General features: G+C 40.0%; 1 protein-coding gene across 4 annotated transcripts in view; it reads left to right on the top strand.

Annotated features, from left to right (window-relative positions):
• The window catches only part of myo5aa (myosin VAa), a 62,822-nt gene extending 49,348 nt beyond the window's left edge, over nucleotides 1-13,474 (top strand). Inside the window, exons 30-42 of one of the 4 annotated variants that reach the window (XM_053500134.1) lie at nucleotides 1,397-1,453; nucleotides 3,383-3,463; nucleotides 3,876-4,074; nucleotides 5,936-5,989; nucleotides 6,388-6,481; nucleotides 6,620-6,766; nucleotides 7,987-8,141; nucleotides 8,251-8,340; nucleotides 8,827-8,977; nucleotides 9,117-9,399; nucleotides 9,566-9,740; nucleotides 9,828-9,908; nucleotides 11,062-13,474. In XM_053500134.1, the coding sequence (XP_053356109.1) occupies nucleotides 1,397-1,453; nucleotides 3,383-3,463; nucleotides 3,876-4,074; nucleotides 5,936-5,989; nucleotides 6,388-6,481; nucleotides 6,620-6,766; nucleotides 7,987-8,141; nucleotides 8,251-8,340; nucleotides 8,827-8,977; nucleotides 9,117-9,399; nucleotides 9,566-9,740; nucleotides 9,828-9,908; nucleotides 11,062-11,214 (1,720 nt within the window). In that variant the 3' untranslated portion in view covers nucleotides 11,215-13,474. The remainder of the gene's footprint in view (nucleotides 1-1,396; nucleotides 1,454-3,382; nucleotides 3,464-3,875; nucleotides 4,075-5,935; nucleotides 5,990-6,387; nucleotides 6,482-6,619; nucleotides 6,767-7,986; nucleotides 8,142-8,250; nucleotides 8,341-8,826; nucleotides 8,978-9,116; nucleotides 9,400-9,565; nucleotides 9,741-9,827; nucleotides 9,909-11,061) is intronic. The other 3 variants (XM_053500135.1, XM_053500136.1, XM_053500137.1) reach the window with 3 other exon arrangements.
• The last annotated feature ends 2,930 nt before the right edge of the window (nucleotides 13,475-16,404 follow it).

The raw sequence follows: 16,404 nt of genomic DNA, 5'->3' as shown, positions 1-16,404 counted from the left end.
GGTTTATTTGTAGATGAACTGAAATTCAACAACAGAAGAAAATCAATGATAAAAATAAAAACACGGTTAAAATTATAAAAAAATGTATGTAGCTAAAGACTGTGTGATGTTGGTAATAAAGCAGCTGTTTGTCAGATCAAAGCCATCTGAGGTAAAGGAAATTATTAAGATTTTTTATTATATCATGTTAAAGTTTGATGTTACCAGGATGCTAGCAGATGTTAGAAGTCACATGATCAAGTGATAAACTCAGATAAAAATATTTTCTACCTCAACAATAAGTTTGTCCAGGAACACTTCTCTGAGGTTCTAGAAATTGATTCAAAATGCTAAGATATAAAGTGTCCGATTCTAACTTTTAGGTTAAAACAGGTTTTAATTTGAACTCCACTAAAGCAAGCGCTGTATAATAAGATCTTGAGAAGAAATTCCAGGATTTTCCCCATTTGAGTTGCTAAAAACAGAATCGAAATTTTTATTTCACTAAAGCAGATGCTGTGTTTTAAGATTTTGAGAAAACAGAATTAGATTTTTTTTTTTTTATATTAGAAACTGGTGTCAGACAATAGGTTGCTTAGAAACATTTAAAATCCTATGTTTTTTTTTGTTTTGTTTTTTGCTAATGCTGCTCCTAGATTGTTGTAAAGTTTTATACTTTAAGTTAAAAAATAAATAGGGTTTTAGATAAAATACTCTAACAAACAGATTGTTGTAAATCCTAAGGGGTTATCTTAATAATGTAAATATAGTCATAAATAAAATTCTATTTACTTTAAATAAAAAGTAAGCAATGTTTTAGTTGCTGAGAAGCGGACTCTACACTGTAAAAAAATAGTTTTATAAATAAAATGTAAATGTTTTTATATAAATGTAAATTTTATTTGTCACATACACAGTCATACACGATATGATATGAAGTGAAATCCTTATACCAAAAATTTAAAAATGAGTTTTTAATAAGAATATGAAGTAAGAAATAAGAGGTTTTTTTTACAAATTAGAAAAACAAAGGAAAAAAAATCATGCACAAATAATAAAATAAACTAGAATTGAAGTGGAATATAGAAACGATGTCCAGTCAGGAGCAAGACAGTGTGTGATGTAGATGATGATGAGAGTGTACAGTAGGGGAGTCAGACTGTTGTGTGTGCGTGGTCCTATGTGCTGTTGTGAGATACTTTATCTTGTCTTTCTTTGATCAGTATTTAAATTGTGATCAAACAGGTCTTTAACAAATGTACAGTAAAAACAAACAGAACTATCTGCTTCAGTTTTATGATATTTAGAAGGAAGACATTGGAGCCTCAGACTGGAGAGCGGGGGGAGGGGGTGTTTGGTGCATGAGTGTGTGTAAATGTGTGTATTGCGTGTTGATGTGTATCTCTGTCCTGCGTAGATCCCCCAGGTTTCCGCGCAAGCCGTTCGCAGTGAGCGAGCTGGTCAATAGGCTGAGGTAACAGAGAGAGAGAGAGAGAGAGAGAGAGAGGTGCATGGCCGTGAGGTGTAATGATGCTATAATACAGCAGGCGCAGTGGACGTTAGTCTGGTTCAGACGCTAACCTGCATGAGAGGCGCGAGGGGACGCCGGCCTGCTGTCATAATAACACCTTACACACTTTATACACCCTACACACACCTTACACACACCCTACACACACCCTACACACACCCTACACACACCCTACACACACCCTACACACACCTTACACACACCTTACACACACCTTACACACACCTTACACACACCCTACACACACCCTACACACAGCCTACACACAGCCAACACACACCCTACACACACTCTACACACACCTTACACACTTTATACAGCCTACACACACCTTACACACACCTTACACACTTTATACACCCTACACACACCTTACACACACCTTACACACACCCTACACACACCCTACACACACCTTACACACACCCTACACACACCTTACACACTTTATACACCCTACACACACCCTACACACACCCTACACACACCTTACACACACCCTATTCACACCCTATTCACACCCTATTCACACCCTATTCACACTCTACACACACCTTACACACTTTATACACCCTACACACACCCTACACACACCCTACACACTAAAGAAAATTACAGGAAGTCTGAGCACATGACCAAAATCTCAAATAGCAAAAGCTAACATGACTTTCTTCTTAATTTGCAGTAAAGTCAGTGCTGTTATTAACTGACAAGGAAAGAAATTATACACACACACACACACACACACACTAGCATTACAGTAAACAGGGTAATTATATCATTACTCATGTAAACTAGCATTATACTAAAGAAGCTAGCACAAACAGGCTAGGAGTAAACATGCTTACACATAAACGTAAAGCTAACACTAGCGTCATAGCAAGAAAGCTAATACACAAACTAGCGTTATAGTAAACATGCTAGCCCGGACAGGTTTGGATTAAACATGCTAACACACTAACTAGCGCAGCAGTTAACAGATGCACTGGCATTAAAGTAAACAAGCTAACATGCTAACTAGCGTTATAGTAAATAGACTAACATGCTGTATGTGTGCGTGTGTGTGTGTGCATGTGTGCACGTAGCCGCTGTGCTACATCAGTATCAGGCTGCTGTCATGTGGGACATGTGGAGCACGTCATGAGGGTGATGATGATGAGGGTGATGATGATGATGATGAAGGTGGTGGATCTGAAGCATGTTTTAGGTTCCACTGTTTGTGTTTGTGTTGCTTTTCATTCCAGATGTTTTATTTTTATCGTTAATTTATTTTCTTTATTGTCTTTAACACATTGTGTTATTTATGTTCACCATCATTCACCTTTATTACCCTCCATGTTTTTTTCTTTCTCTCTCTCTCTCTCTCTCTCTCTCTCTTTCTCTCTTTTAATTTAACAAATTATTTCTTTCCTTCTGCATCACTTTATCTCTTACCTTCCTTTTCTGTTTTCATTTCTTTTTTCTCTTTCTGTCTGTTTTTCTCATCGCTTCTTTATCTGTCTCCTCATCTGTCTCTTCTGTTTATTTTGTTCTTTCTTTCGTTTCTTTACTTTTCATGCTCATCTCTCTCTCTCTCTCTCTCTCTCTCTCTGTTGCATTGTTTCTCCCCCTCTCAATTTTACTCATCATTTCTCTCTCCCCATGACTTTCTCTCTTTAAATCTTAATTCTTTTGTTTTCTTTTTCTGTTTGTTTTTTCTTTCTTGTTTCTTTACTTCTGCCCACCTCTTTCTCCCTCTCTCTCTCTCAATCTTTCTTGAGTGGCTTTTCTCTTTCCTCTTTCCATCCCTCTCTCCTCTTTCTCTCCCTCTCTCTCCTCTTTCCATCTCTCTCTCTCTCTCTCTCTCTCCCCCCCTCCCCATTGTTCTGTCAGATCCCCCCACCCTGACATGCGTAAGCTGAATGAGGATGGAGAGCTGTGGATGGTGTATGAGGGCTTAAAGGAGACCAACAGGTTATAAACTGTGTGTGTGTGTGTGTCTGTGTGTGTGCGCACATGTGTCCTTATACATGTGTGTATTAGTGTATAAGCCTCTACTCTACCGTTTCTATTACACATTCCTGTATTAGCATACATAACTTTAATATTAAGATCTTAAGAATAAAGAATAAACTCATTTTATTATATTTATAAACATTCTAAACTATAAACTGATGGAGTAAAATTTACAACAAACACAAAGTTTGCGTGTCCTCGTGTCGTCTAGACTTGAGATGATCAGTGATCAGGAGTTCTGTGTTTCCTCCAGTGAGCGCTAGAGATTCCAACTCCTGACCTGAAGCACGGTGGTCAGCCTCAGATGTTCCTACACAACCACGTTTATGTATAGCTTTATATATATATGTGTGTGTGTGTGTGTGTGTAGGCTGCTGGAGACTCAGCTGCAGGCTCAGCGGCGCACCCATGAGGCCGAGCTGGAGGCGCTGCGTGGAGAACTGCACTGTGTGAAGGAGGAGAACCAGCGACAGCAGCAGCTCCTCACCCAGAACCTGCAGCTTCCTCCTGAGGCTCGCATCGAGGCCAGTCTGCAGCACGAGATCACACGGCTCACCAACGAGAACCTGGTGAGGAGACACACACACACACGAACACACAAACATCGGGTCTCAGTATTGAGCAAATATAATCACACACCAACCAGAACCTATAACTTGTTTCGACGTGCCATTATTTAATTAATAAAAGTGTCAAAATTAAGCCAAAAAGAAAAAATATGCAGGCAATACTACGTACCCCTCTAATTCACCAGCTTGTAGATCCATTTTTAGCAGCAATAACTTAAAGTGAAAGTTTCCTGGATGACTTTATCAGTCTCTAAACTTTCAGCCTTGGCCCATTCTTCTCTACAACATTGCTTCAGTTCATTGAGGTTGTTGATCATTCTCTTATCCACAGCTCTCTGAAGGTCCTGCCACAGCATTTCAGTTGGGTTGAGGTCTGGACTTTGACTCGGCCATTCCAAAACCTTGACTCTTTTATTTTGAATCTTCTGATGTAGAGTTTCTGGTGTGTTTCAGGATCATTGTAGTGTTGCATGACCCAGTTTCTCCCCAGTTTTAGATGTCCTGAATGGAGATGACCTCACATTGGTCTCTAGAATACTCTGGTATACAGGAGAGTTCATGGTCGACTCAATGACTGTAAGGTTAACAACTCCTGAGGCTGCAAAAACAAGCCCAAATCATCACCCCTTCACTGCCATGCTTGACACTGGGTATGAGGTGTTTCTGCTGAATTGCTGTTTGGTGTTCCCATAACCCCGGGCATTAAAGGGCCAGACAGTTCTACTTTGGTGGCATTTGTCCATAGGACGTTAGAGTTGTTCCAGAAGCTGTGTGGTTTGTCCAGATGCAAGGCAGGGGTCAGGGTTAGCCCAGTGGGTAAGGCATTGGAGTACGGTTTGGAAGGTCTCAGGATCAAAGCTGATGACCACCCTTGAGCGAGGTCCCTCAACTGCTTGGGTGTATAATGAGATAAAAATGGAATTCACTTTGAATAAGGGCGTCTGCAAAATGCTATAAATGTACAGTCTATGCATTTGTGCTTCCGTGTTCTTTTTAGACAGAAAAGGCTTTCTCATGGCGACCTAGCCAAAACACACCGTACTTGTTCAGTCTTCTTCTAATTGTGCTGTCATGGACATTGAACATGCTCTGTAAGGCCTGTAGGGTCTGAGATGTAACTATTGGGGTTTGCACGGTCTGACCTTGGGGTGACTGTGCTGGATGTCCACTCCTGGAACGACTGTCTTGTTCCTCACTGTAGAGCGTTGAACCCAGATTGTGTGGAAATGGTTTTATACCCGGTTCCAGATTGATGTGCAGCACTAGTTCTCTAAGACCACTGCTCATGTCCTTCCCTCTTGGCATCGTGTTAACACACACCAGCAAAATGCCAAAACGCCTGCTTTGATAGAGGTCTGTACACCTGCTGATGATCAGCTAATCAAATACTGATGATATTCAGCACCCGGCTGCACCTTAACCCCTTACATCTTTGATTTACTGATCATCAGCAGGTCTTTGCCTGCATGTTTTTTCTTTTTTATTTTAGACTTAGTTTTTGTTAAATGAATAAAGGCATGGGGGCAAAAAAACTACATGTTCTTGTTGATCTGAGGTTGTATTTGGACGTTACTGAGACCCGCTACAATCAGATCATTTTTATTATGTTTTTACACCAATAACACACACAAATAAAAGGTGGGGCACTAACTTTTGCACATGACTTTATGTGCACACACACACGCACATACACATGCATCTCATTCATCAATCAGTACATATACACAGTATACACACACACACACAGGTGGTGGCTGTGATTAATGAGGTGTGGGAACGGGTTCGTAATTCAACCGCAAAGCTAGAGTAATGAGTGTGTGTGTGTGTGTGTGTGTGTGTGTGCGTACCTCTCAATTCACAGGACTGTGAAATTAACCCAAGGGTCTACAGAATCAACGTACTGCGCAGGATCATTGTATGTAAAGACGTGTTTGTGTGTGTGTGTGTGTGTGTGTGTGTGTGTGCGCACGTGTGTGATCACTAAGAGTCTGTTTCTTTGATGCACAGAAACTGAGAAGCTGAGCTCTAACTCGACACGGCTCTGTGTTTTAACCCACAGTGGTGTGATTCAGCACACACTCCTCCGTTCCTCTCTCACACACACACACTCTGTGTGTCTTTGTCTCTTTCTCTCTCTCTGTCTCTTGCAGCACTGAATCGGAGCTCTAACTGAATTGGCTTAATCCTCCTCACTGCCTCCCAATCACTCTCACACACACACACACACACACACACACACACACACACAAACACACACTATCATTAGACTTTAGTCATGTTGGTAACTTGGGGTGTGTGTGCGTTGTTGTCTAGGACCTCATGGAACAGCTGGAGAAACAGGATAAGACGGTTCGCAAGCTGAAGAAGCAGCTCAAAGTGTTCGCCAAGAAGATCATGGACCTGGAAGGTAAAATGCTACACACACACACACACACACACACACACACACACACACACCTCATAAAAGAGCAATATGTATTTACTGTTTTCTATACAAATTCACTGACAGAATTTAATGTGTGTGTGTGTGTGTGTGTGTGTGCAGGTGGTCAGATGGAGAACGTGTCTCCGGGTCAGTTGGCTGACGAGCCGATCCGTCCGGTTAACATTCCACGCAGAGAAAAAGATTTCCAGGGAATGTTGGAGTACAAGAAGGAGGATGAGCTCAAGCTGGTCAAGAACCTCATCCTGGGTAACACACACACACATACACAGATGTCACATATATAAATCATATATAAAACATTTGAAATTTCTGTAACCATGGGACGTCTGTAGCCCAAGACATCCGTAGTCTAAAATATATGAGACGTCTGTAGCTAGAAAAAAATATATAGCCCGAGACGTCTGTAGCCTTGAAATATATAGCCCGAGACATCTGTAGCCTGAAATATATAGCCCGAGACGTCTGTAGCCAGAAATATATAGCCCGAGACGTCTGTAGCCTGAAATATATAGCCCGAGACGTCTGTAGCCAGAAATATATAGCCCGAGACGTCTGTAGCCAGAAATATATAGCCCGAGACGTCTGTAGCCAGAAATATATAGCCCGAGACGTCTGTAGCCAGAAATATATAGCCCAGACGTCTGTAGCCTGAAATATATAGCCGAGACGTCTGTAGCATGAAAATATATAGCCCGAGACGTCTGTAGCATTAAATATATAGCCGAGACGTCTGTAGCATTAAATATATAGCCGAGACGTCTGTAGCCTGAAATATATAGCCGAGACGTCTGTAGCGTGAAATATATAGCCGAGACGTCTGTAGCGTGAAATATATAGCCGAGACGTCTGTAGCCTGAAATATATAGCCGGAGACATCTGTAGCATGAAATATATAGCCGAGACGTCTGTAGCCTGAAATATATAGCCCGAGACGTCTGTAGCCTGAAATAAATAGCCGAGACGTCTGTAGCTTGAAATATATAGCCCGAGACGTCTGTAGCCTGAAATATATAGCCCGAGACGTCTGTAGCCTGAAAATAAATAGCCCGAGACGTCTGTAGCCTGAAAATATATAGCCGAGACGTCTGTAGCATGAAAATATATAGCCCGAGACGTCTGTAGCATGAAAATATATAGCCCGAGACGTCTGTAGCCTGAAATATATAGCCCGAGACGTCTGTAGCCTGAAATATATAGCCGAGACGTCTGTAGCGTGAAATATATAGCCGAGACGTCTGTAGCGTGAAATATATAGCCGAGACGTCTGTAGCATGAAAATATATAGCCCGAGACGTCTGTAGCCAGAAATATATAGCCCGAGACGTCTGTAGCCAGAAATATATAGCCCGAGACGTCTGTAGGCTAAAATGTCTGTAGGCTAAAATATGTAGTATAAAATCTATGCATCCTATATAAAAAGGTGACATGAGTGCACAGATAATGTATAAATGTGTGTGTGTGTGTAGAACTGAAGCCGCGTGGTGTAGCAGTGAGCATGATTCCCGGATTGCCGGCCTACATCCTCTTCATGTGTTTACGACACGCTGACTACCTCAACGACGACCAGAAAGTCCGAGCGCTGCTCACCTCCGTCATCAACAGCATCAAGAAGATCCTCAAAGTACACACACTCGCATGCGCACATACACACACAAACATGCATGCACACGCTCGCACACCTGTGTGCGCCCAGACATACACACACTAACACTAACACACTCTGTGTGCAGAAACGAGGTGATGACTTTGAGACCGTATCGTTCTGGTTGGCGAACACGTGCCGCTTCCTGCACTGTCTGAAACAGTACAGTGGAGACGAGGTACACACACACACACACACACATACACACACACAGTATTTATAGTACCTTTTGTTGTTGTTGTTGTTTTTCTTTTCATACAGTGCTGTGAAAAAGTATTTGCTCCCTTTATTTTTTTTTACACTTTTAGATCATTAAACTAATTTTAATATTACATAATAACCCGATAACCAGAGTAAATACAAAGTGCAGTTATTAAATGATGATTTCATTTATTAAAGGGGAAAAAGCTCACCAAACCTGTCTGACCCTGTGTAAGAAAGTAATTACACCCCTGACTAAATCAAAAAGTAACTGATTTTGAGTTGAATTTCACTTGCGACACCCAGACCTGATTACTGCCGGACCTGTTGAATCAAGAAATCACCTTAAAAAAGAAAAAAACATAGGGACATGTTCTTCTCTTTGTTTTCCTTTTCAAATAGTAACATCTAAAGAAAATGTCATGATTTGTTTTACCTCTCTTTCTCTTTTTCTCTCTCACAGCAATTTATGAAGTTTAACTCTTCGAAGCAGAACGAACACTGTCTCTCTAACTTTGATCTCACTGAGTATCGTCAGGTTCTTAGTGATCTGGCCATTCAGATTTACCAACAACTCATCAAGTGTATGGAGAATATCCTACAGCCCATGATCGGTCAGTACACACACACACACACAATATAATGCACAGTCCAGCAGTCATGCTCATAGGTTTAAACTTATTTATTGAATGTATTTCCATTTGTGTGTGTGTGTGTGTTTGTGTATGTGTTTGTGTGTGTGCACGTGCTCAGTCTCTGGGATGCTCGAGCACGAGACCATCCAGGGCGTGTCGGGCGTAAAGCCCACCGGTCTGCGCAAGAGGACGTCCAGTGTAGCCGACGAGGGGACGTTTACCCTCGACTCCATCATCCGCCAGCTCAACTCCTTCCACAGCATCATGTGTAACCATGGCAACGACCCCGAGCTCATTAAGCAGGTCGTTAAGCAGCAGTTCTACATCATCGGCGCAGTCACGCTCAACAACCTGCTGCTGCGCAAAGACATGTGCTCCTGGAGCAAGGGCATGCAGATCAGGTACAGATACTACAGCCCTCATTAATGATTCATCACTGCTCATTAACAAGACCTACAGGGGCCACGCCTCCTTGACTGTGAGACACCCAAAGGCCACGCCTTCTTCACTCAGCCTGACACACCTTCATTACTTAATTATGCTAGAAAATGTGTGTGTGTGTTTTAGGTACAACGTGAGCCAGCTGGAGGAGTGGTTGAGGGAGAAGAACCTGATGGTGTGTGGAGCGAAGGAGACGCTGGAGCCGCTGATTCAGGCAGCGCAGTTACTGCAGGTCAAGAAGAAGACAGACGAGGACGCTGAGGCCATCTGCTCCATGTGTAACTCAATGAGCACCGCTCAGGTAACACACACCTTTCATAAAGCATATAATCATAAAAAATCATAAATTCAATCAATCCATCACTCACTTCCTCTTTCCGTGTTCCAGATCGTGAAGGTGTTGAACCTGTACACACCCGTCAACGCGTTTGAAGAAAGAGTGTCTGTAACATTCATACGAACCATACAGGTACGAATTTACACACCATGTGACCAACTCCTACTGCTCAAGATCTTCTCCAAGCTTGTCGATTGGAAATGATGGAATCTTTCCATCGCTGTAAATCTTTTCCCATAACTGCCTCATGAATGAATGACTCCATCTCCCTCCTGTGACTTAGTTACTACATTCCAGGAAAGACTCTCTGCTGTTCTGATGTAATGTATTCCAGGATAAAGCCTCTTTCCTAATTTGGTTTAAACACGCAGGACATTCTTTCCCTTCCAAAGTTAGTATGATTCCATGGAGAAGATCCTGCCTTTAAACATTCGGATCACTCGAATGGATCTCCTGATCCTGATCTTGATTCTTTAATCAAGAATGTTTCAGTAAAGTACACTAGTTCAGGTTTTTCCATAGAAGGCAAGAGTTCTGGTAAACCCGATCCCAACAACTTCTGATTCTTCTCAGCATCTCTGGAAAAATTTATGTTCAGGCATTTGGCAGACGCCCTCATCCAAAACAACTTACATCTTTTTATTTCATTATACATCTGAGCAGTTGAGGGTTAGGAGGAGCCTTGCTCAAGGGCCTAACAGGGACAACTTGGTGGTCATGGGATTTGCACCTGGGACTTTTCAAACATTACCATTTCAAACCAAGTGCCTTAACCACTTAGTGAGGAAAATAAACCATGGAGGTGATGGACAGTCCTGAGAAACTCACCAGATTTACTTTATATTTAGACTAATTACACTTATATATTATAGAATATCAGCTTTGTTAACTTTAGGGTTCTGGGGTCGAATCCCAAATAGTTTTAAATGGAAAGCTAGTGCGCTATGTAGGGTGTACAAGCCCTTGTTCCACTTACCAAGTAGTGCCCTTGATCAGGGATTAGAGATTTGGTATTCAGCCTTGTGTTAGGAGATAGTTAGCTTTGTAGCTCGCGTTACCAGTGAAAAGAACGACACGGGCGGTTCAGAACGACTTAGAAGAGACGTTGTTCACCTGGGACACAGAGTAATACATATAGTCACACATCCCAGTGCTGTTACTGTGTATCATCATCACTCATGGAATAACTCCTCTCATCCTATCAGATTACTTGCTAGTTGTATAAAATGTTATAACTCACCAGCTCGTCCCTGTTGACCTCACACCGTCTTTCTGTCTTTGCCAGAATCGCCTGAGGGACCGTAAGGAATCGCCGCAGCTCCTACTCGACACGAAGGTGATCTATCCCGTGACGTTCCCGTTCAACCCGTCCTCTCTCGCCCTGGACACCATTCAGATCCCCAACAGCCTCAACCTGGCATTCCTCACTCGCGTCTAAGTGTCCCCCTGATCCTCCAGATAAAGAGGAAACGATGTACGGACTGAAAAGCGTCTCGTATACAGCGGTACAGACGTACCGATGTAATGTTCCATACACGCTCTGTACCCTCAGTCCTTTCTCATCTCACTGGGAAGTTACACCTTACAAATGGGAATGTACCATATCATAAAGTGTGTGTGTGGGGGGGAGGGGCTTGTATTGGTTCAATCCTGGGTTATTCTCTGTATAGTCGAATCACATCAATATCTAAGATTAAGTACGACACTGGGATGTTTTATTTATTGCTCTAAGCCTTTCATTCATCTCAACTCGTATAATTTCAGCTTTTTCCGCTTCAGATCTCAGAAACAATCTGACCTGGAAGTAAAAAAAACAAACATATGTGTAGTTCTCTATTAATGTCCACATCAGATAAAATAACGTAGAGTCATTTTTAAAAAACGCGCTTCACTCACGTCTGTGTGATGATGTAAGGTGTTTATTTGTTATTAAGCCATGTGCCAGTAGTTTTAGCTAAATAGATAGATAGGTAGCTGTGTCTTGTATGATGATGATGATGATGAAGAAGAACATCCTCAGCACTTCCCAACATTCTTCATTACAGTAAATTTAAACTCCTGCTTCAAAAAGCCTAGAATTAGCGGATTCTTCTCTCATATTGTCTTGCGTGCTGATTTGTTTCTGAAATTCAGGGGCGTACATTAGGAGAGGTGTGACCAGCCAATCACACACTTGCTTATAAGAAATCCCAGCTTCATCTCTGTGGTTTTAACTTTGCCGAATTGGCGTGCATTCCAAATGTTTCGTTGCAGAATCCGATAATTGACTTAACGTTTTTCAGTTAGCAGTTAGTAACGTCTTTCCGCTCTAATAGCAACAGCTGTGTTGTGTAATTAAAACCAGCATTTCATGCTCAGCGTCAAGATGTCACGCGGTCGAGGAAGCTCCGCCCATGTCACTCACACGTCAACGATAAACGGATGAAGCAAATCTCCCTCTTTTCATTTTTACAATTTTTTTTGGCATGTAAGGTTTCCGTATTTTTCTTTTACATGTGAATGAAAGCAGTATTACATCAGCAGTTTAAAACATCTCGCTACGACAGCATGTTCCGTTAATGATAATGTAATATATGCAGGGCTTTTTGTTTGTTTGTTTGTTGGTGTTTGTTTGTCCCAGAGACACACACAAGCGAAAATCATAGTTCCATATAACACACACACACACACACACACACACACACACACACACACATTGCTGTTAAATGCCTTACTCTGTTCAGCATTAGTGGATTTCATCTCATGCTCCTTTATCATGGAGCGTCATTTGACGCTTCAATGTTCGTCTTACACGAGTGTGAGTTCGCTCGGGTTTTTCGGGACCATCTGTTTGTTTGTTTGTTTGTTGTTGTTTTTTTATTCGTTTCATGCATTTGCTCAAACTCAGAAGAGGTGAAAGCGTATCAGAACAAAATGTATACCTATATCTATAAAACGACTGGATGCTGAAGTGTTAATATTATGTCCTATTTATTGTTCAGTACATTTCAACTGGCCTTAGTGTGGAGTAGAAACATTCAGGCGACATCATTTCCTGTTTACTATCATCATCACTGAGAAGCTAATTTCCTGTGTGAAGCTGGAAAGTGATGAGTGGTTGTAAGTTAATAATGCACTTTCGTTCTTTACGTAGGGGGGAAAGACGTCCTTTAGGGATGCACCAGTCCGATAACGAGTCTCCATATATACATATATATATCAATAATTCTATCGGTTAATGCCGTGAACACTCAATGGCGAATAGTGTTGGGATCGTCTTATACGTCATTGTAAGCTGAAAGAAAACAAAAACAATCAGGACAGACAGCTTTTTAAAGTAAAGTACCTTCACCAGCTGCTCAGGTTAAGATTTTAAGGAAAAAAAAAGATGTGACTATCAGATGATAATCAGCTCCAGTATATCACAGGCCTGTCACTTTATGGTGTTATCGGGTTGTGCATCCCTGATTTAAGTATTTGTCCATATTTTTGATTGACCCGTGTTTTGTTTGTAATTATTATCATTGCTTTTTTTTTTGTTTGTTTTTTTTTTTTAAAAAGCCTCACCTTGGAATGACCCCCGTTACCTGTCGACATCATTTCCTGTTTGCTGATTCCTGATGTTGTAAACAGTGCTGCGTGGTTGTAGTTCGATATGCACTTTTTAGCTACTGGCTGGGGAGAAAAATATTAATAAAAAAACAATATTGTTCACTTTATCCTGTACAGTACACTCAGCCACAACACACACATACACGCACACACACACACACACACACACGCACGAACGCATTTGCTAATGTTTGTTAAGAAAATTATGTAATGCTCATGTAAAGCTACATTTTATTTGTAAGTTAGCGAACGTAACACAAATACACACCGAATGTTAAATATGGAGTTACAGCAGAATCACCAGAACATAATAATAATAATAATAATAATAATAATTTGGTGTAAATGTATATTTAAATCTTACATTCACATTTGATACTCGGCAGAATGTTCATGTTATGAAATAACCAATTTAGGAACAAATGAAATTTCATGTATTTTTTTTATTTTTAGTTTTATTACTTCTTTTGACAAATCCAAACTATAATTGTAAGTTTTCCAAATGTTAAACATTCGAATAAGTTTTGACACCCCACAGAGTTCTGGTGAATCTGATTTCACTTCATATAAATGTTTAAGATTTTTAGCTAACATTTCTTCTTAGCCATGTTTCATTGCTTCTTAAACCACCATACTGCACTACACTATAGCCTGTATAAGTGTGTGTGTGTGTGTGTGTGTGTGAGATCCCCAAAGACCTGCTGAATTAGTAACGACTTGCACTAAATCCATTCTGTTTCTGACTGAATGAGAACGTGGAATGTGCGAGTGTGTCACGCCGCTGTACAGTTCATTCACGCCTGTATAAAATCGTAGTCTTATTTAGCATCGTTAGCGCTGACAGAAATGCTAATCTTCCCCTGAAGTGTAAAAGGTCGGTCCTGCTGAAAGCCATGTGAGAGCGTACGCTATATCGGGTGGTCTGAGGAGACCTTGTGACGTCTCTGTAGCTGTAATGATCACGTACGAAATGTCCAAACCTGTTCGAGTCCAATAAAAATAAATAAATAAATAATAAGCACCACATGTTGGGTCTCTTGTTTTTTTTCTTCTTGTTTGTTTCTTATTTTTATTCACCAAGGTTTAGAAATGAAGTTTATACAGTCCATATTTTATTAGCCAGCTAGCTTCCGTGTGCTAATCTGATAAATATACACAGTCTGTGTCAGTAACATTAGCCTGCTCGCTAAAATACACTTACAAGATGGAGTTTCTGAGAAGCTGCGTTTATTCTGTAAATAATCATAATTTGGAGGCTAGCGAGCTAATATCAGCTATCTTGATGTGGTTAGGAAGAAAAAAATGTGTAACTGCAAATGTGCAAAGTGCAACTATGAATCTAAAACCAAAAATAAAAAAAAAGCATTTTTATGTTCATAAATGTACTTAAAAACATCAATATATAAACCTGGAAACCATTTTAAACCAGTACAAACTGATCTGAACTGGGTTAACCAGTAACTAACACAAAGGCAAAGAGATTAAATAAATAAATGTATGTTTATTAAAATTATTTTAGAAACATTACAACTGTGTTTTTCTCAGTGCTAACAGCTAACATAAGCTAACCTGACAGAAATTTTCAGATTTATAACCGCTTATCTTTACAGCTAAGACTACTCCAGCTAGCTAACATGAGCTAATCTGACAAGACTTCTGAGAGGATCTTCAAATGGTAAAAAAAAAAAATAATAATAATAATAATAATAATGATAATAATAATAATAATGATAATAATAATAATGATAATAATAATTAATTCATTGCTAATACAAGCTATCTGGCTAATTAGACCTTTTTCTTTTAGAAAGAATGATTAAAGTTATATTTATAAATGATCATAATGCTCACTGCTAATTAGCACACATGAGCTAATCTTTTAAAGGCAGATATACAGGTATGAGCTGTAGTGCTAATGCTCAGAGGTGGAAAGAGTAATACATTTTTGTACTGTTACAAAAGAAATTACTGTTACTTCTGTGAAATTTAACTGAAGTTCAAGTAAAGATGCTTTAAAAGAATGCTTAAAAGAGCAACATACATCCTGTAATGTGGTATAACAACCTAGTGGTGGCCGTTATGATGGTTTGCTTCATTAGAATTTGATGACATTTCCCTTTTAGCTGGGTCTGCGTCACTGCCATCTGTTTTGTCCAGGGTGCAATTTTTTCCTTCCCTATCGTGCATTATTTTTTATTTTTCATTATTTTTGCATTATTGCAAAAAATATTTTTTGCATTACTTTTATGATTTTTCATTTTCATTCATGAATTTTTTTACTCAGTAGCGAATATGATTTCAAATGTAGCGAAGTAAAATACTTTAAACAAAGCATACTTAAGTAAAAGTAAAATTACAGATTTTAAAAACTACTTTAAAAAGTAGAAGTACACAAAAAACTACTCAATTACAGTAAAGCGAGTAAATGTATTTCGTTACTTTCCACCTCTGCTAATGCTAGCTGGCTCTGATTAAATAACTTTCTGTCACATGGTAAAAGCTCATAGTACTGTAGAGCTCAGTCATAAACTATGATTATTGTGTTATAAACATAATTATGATTATGAACACCTTATCAGCAGTTTATAACAGCTGTACTGTACTATGAGCTTTTACTATGTGACAGAAAGTGATGTAATCAGAGCAGGCTACCTAGCATTAGCACTACCGCTTATATATCTGCCTTTAAATTCTATATCTATTATATATCTGGTTTAATATTAGCTATTTCATAAAAGATTAACTAGATACCGACACACAAATAATGTATCGATATTTCTTGTGTTAGTCGGCTAGCTACTGTAGAAATTTATATTTGTATAAATACAAAAATAAAAATCCTGCTATATTATCAAGCTCTCACTAGTGCTACAGATGATGAGCTTTTATACACAAATCCTGTGTGTGTGTGTGTGGCATCACCCCGGCGAAAAAAAGTGCTATCCACCCACTTCCACATACTTCAGCACGCTAGTCCCTATGTAACTGACGGGAGACAGAAAGCCCCTCCCACCCAGGCGGCACGGCCGATTCTGCT

The sequence above is a fragment of the Clarias gariepinus genome, chromosome 7, assembly GCF_024256425.1.
Source record: "Clarias gariepinus isolate MV-2021 ecotype Netherlands chromosome 7, CGAR_prim_01v2, whole genome shotgun sequence".
Lineage (NCBI taxonomy): Eukaryota > Metazoa > Chordata > Actinopteri > Siluriformes > Clariidae > Clarias > Clarias gariepinus.
Note: the sequence above shows the minus strand (reverse complement) of the source record. Positions and strands in the feature narration are given on the sequence as shown.